The 3,717-nt window shown below is 45.9% G+C and overlaps 1 protein-coding gene across 1 annotated transcript in view; it reads left to right on the top strand.

Annotated features, from left to right (window-relative positions):
* Positions 1–3,717, top strand: part of ches1 (checkpoint suppressor 1) — a 46,803-nt gene that overhangs the window by 26,165 nt on the left and 16,921 nt on the right. Inside the window, exon 3 of the mRNA XM_023973811.2 lies at positions 2,834–2,892. Within this exon, the coding sequence (XP_023829579.2) occupies positions 2,834–2,892 (59 nt within the window). The remainder of the gene's footprint in view (positions 1–2,833; positions 2,893–3,717) is intronic.

Here is a 3,717-nt window from a genome sequence, read left to right as displayed (position 1 = left end):
TAGAGGAGAGAAGGGGAAAGAGGGAGAGAGGAGAAGAGAGGGAGAGAGAGAGGGAGAAAGCGAGGAGATGAGAGAAAGAGAGGGGGAGCGGAAAAGAGGGAGAGTGGAAAGAGAGGGAGAGAGAGAAGTGGAGAAGGAAGAAAGGAGGGGCACGTGGAGAAGAGAGGAGAGCGGAAAAGAGGGAGAGTGGAAAGAGAGGGAGAGAGAGAGAGTGGAGAAGAGAGGGAGAGTGGAGAAGAGAGGGGGAGTGGAAGAAGAAGAGAGAGAGGAGAGAGAGAGGGAGGTGAGAGAGAGTGGAAATAAAGGGAGGACGGGGAGACAGATAGAAGACAGAGGAGAGAGAGAGAATTGGGGAGAAAGAACAAAGAGACAGGCAGTTAGCGCAAAAAAAATGTTATCGCCGTGGCAACGCTTACTCTCCATGGCAACAGCAGGTGGCTCAGGGCTGTATTTTTTTGTTTGTGTTGTTTTTGTTACCTGCTTTAGTCCATCTCTGGTTAAAACATCAGAGAAGGAGAGAGAGAGAGAGACAGGAGGAGAGGTTCTAGACTCCAAATCCGCTCTTTCTTCCTGTCTTTCAGATGGGCTCAGGAACATAGAAGAGCTAATATACATTGTGACTTGACTCTGTCAGTGAGTGGTGTAATGAGAAAAGCTCAGTAAAGTGGAGTATAGTGTCTCTCTGGGCCTAATAGAAAATAGTGTCTCTTTGCTCCTGAAGGAGTTGAGTTTGTTCAGTCTCTAATCTACTTTGTTCTCTGTAGTCCTGGAGAGTTGTTTCAGTCTCACTGTGTCTCTTAATGGTCCTAAAAGGGTTTGTCAGTCAGTCTGTACTAAGCCTGTAAAGTAGCTGCCCAGCACCAGTGAGTCTTGGACAGCCCAGCTGAAACCTTCCGTGATTACCAAAGTCAAGTCTGTGAGAGCTCACCCGGACCGCGCTCACTAATCTGGATCTGAAGACCACTAAACACTGTCTGCAAACCTTACAGCTCTCTAACAGACTTGAGAGACTTAGTCTGTAAGAGGACCCTGGATAACTTCAATTTAATGGCTTTATTGGCATGGGAAACATATGTAACATTGCCAAAGCAAGTGAACTAGATAATAAACAAAAAAGTGAAATGAACAATAAAAATTTGCAGTAAACATTACACTCACAAAAGTTCCAAAAGAATAAGGACATGACAAATGTCATATTATGTGCAAGTAGTTAAAGTACAAAAGGGAAAATATATAAACATAAACATAGGTTGTATTTACAATGGTGTTTGTTCTTCATTGGTTGCCCTTTTCTTGTTGCAACAGGTCACAAATCTTTCTGCTGTGATGGTACACTGTGGTATTTCACCCAATCGATATGGGTTTGTGTATCAACAAAATTGGGTTTGTTTTCGAATTCTTTGTGTATCTGTGTAATCTGAGGGAAATATGTGTCTCTAATATGGTCATACACTTGGCAGGAGGTTAGGAAGTGCAGCTCAGTTTCTACCTCGTTTTGTGGGCAGTGTGCACATAYCCTGTRTTCTCTTGAGAGCCAGGTCTGCCTACGGCGGCCTTTCTCAATAGCAAGGCTATGCTCACTGAGTCTGTACATAGTCAAAGCTTTCCTTAAGTTTGGGTCAGTCACAGTGGTCAGGTATTCTGCCACTGTCTATTCTCTGTTTAGGGCCAAATAGCATTCTAGTTTGCTCTGTTTTTTGTAAATTTTTTCCAATATGTCAAGTAATTATCTTTTTGTTTTCTCATGATTTGGTTGGGTCTAATTGTGTTGCTGTCCTGGGGCTCTGTGGGGTCTGTTTGTGTTTGTGAACAGAGCCCCAGGACCAGCTTGCTTAGGGGACTCTGCTCCAAGTTCATCTCTCTGTAGGTGATGTCTTTCTTAGGGAAGGTTTGGGAATCGCTTCCCTTTAGGTGGTTGTAGAATTTAACGGCTAATTTTGATAATTAGCGGGTATCAGTCTAATTCTATTCTGCATGCATTATTTGGTATTTTACGTTATACACAGAGGATATTTTTGCAGAATTCTGCATGCAGAGTCTCAATTTGGTGTTTGTCACATTTTGTAAATTCTTGGTTGGTGAGCGGACCCCAGACCTCACAACCATAAATGGCAATGGGTTCTATAACTGATTCAAGTATTTTTAACTGATATGTTGAATTTTATGTTCCTTTTGATGGTATAGAAGGRCCTTCTTGCCTTGTCCCTCAGCTCATTCACAGCTTTGCTGAAGTTATCTGTGGCGCTGATGTTTAGGCCAAGGTATGTATAGTATTTTGTGTGCTCTATGGCACCAGTGTCTAGATGGAATTTGTATTTGTGGTCCTGGCACCTGGACCTTTTTTGGAACACCATTATTTTTTGTCTTACTCAGATTTACTGTCAGGGCCCAGGTCTGACAGAATCTGTGCAGAAGATCTAGGTGCTTCTGTAGGCCCTCCTTGGTTGGGGACAGAAGCACCAGATCATCAGCAGACAGTAGACATTTGACTTCAGATTCTAGTGGGGTGAGGCCGGGTGCTGCAGACTGTTCTAGTGCCCTCGCCAATGTGTTTATATATATATATATGTTGAAGAGGGTGGTGCTTAAGCTGCGTCCCTGTCTCACCCCACGGCCCTGTCTCACCCCACGGCCCTGTCTCACCCCACGGCCCTGTCTCACCCCACGGCCCTGTGGAAAGAAATGTGTGTTTTTTGCCAATTTTAACTGCACACTTGTTGTTTGTGTACATGGATTTTATAATCTCTCCCTCTCTCTCTCACTCGTTGTTTGTCACTCTCTCTCTATCCCTTCCCCCTCTCCCTCTCCCTCTCTCTCCTCTCTCTCTCTTCAGTCCTCCACTATGGCCAGGGAGTCCCTTCTTAAGAAAGAACGGTGGAGTTATCTTACAAGGTAGGCTACCTTTCTGCATCGCTGTGTCTTGTTTGTGTGTCTGTCTTAATCTCTCTCTCTCTTTCTCCCTCTCTCTCTCTCTGCTCGGATGCCAACTCCTGATTTCTGAATTATTTTTTAGAAGGCACCTTGAGAATACCAAGTGCTGCATCCTGACACTTGGCAACATTTCAGAGGATGCTTCTGTTTGACAGGGCGTGTTTGAAAGTTTAAAAAAAACTCTGCTCTGATCTGAAGCTCGGGAAGGCATCATGTGATTTTTTTCAACCTCCACTTTAGCTTTCCATAACTCTCTCTCACCCTCCCTCTCTCTCTCGTCACTTTTCCTCTCTCATCACTTTCGCTCTCTCCCCTCACTTTATCTCCCTCTCTCCTCTGACATCCTCCATCCCTGTCTCCCTCGCTCTCCCTCTTCCTCTCCCCCTCTCTTTTCTCCCTGGTGGGCTGGCTGGCAGTTTAAATGGACATTCAATCCCAATCAGAGTGCACTCTGGGAGTGCGGTGGGCCAGCGGTGCTCTAAATGGGGGAAATGGATACATTAGGCGTCTGGGCCGTGTCCTCCATCCTCTCCATCGCCACTCCTTGGCTCTGATAATGGAGTAATGGTCAAGGAGCCGGCGTGGAAAGCAACTGAGGGGCCCGGCCTCCCTACAGARCTGCCTGTGACTGATGGGTCCGGTGGGAGGGAGGGAAGGAGAGAGGGAGGGGTAGAGAGGGGAGAGAAAAGGGGAGAGGGAGAACATTGATCATTACTCCATTATCAAAAAGGTAGGATAGGTGGGTAGATAGTGGACAGAGAGAGTGAGGGAGGGGGGAGAGGTGGG

This window comes from Salvelinus sp. IW2-2015, linkage group LG28 (genome assembly GCF_002910315.2).
Source record: "Salvelinus sp. IW2-2015 linkage group LG28, ASM291031v2, whole genome shotgun sequence".
NCBI classification, from domain to species: Eukaryota; Metazoa; Chordata; class Actinopteri; order Salmoniformes; family Salmonidae; genus Salvelinus; species Salvelinus sp. IW2-2015.
Note: the sequence above shows the minus strand (reverse complement) of the source record. Positions and strands in the feature narration are given on the sequence as shown.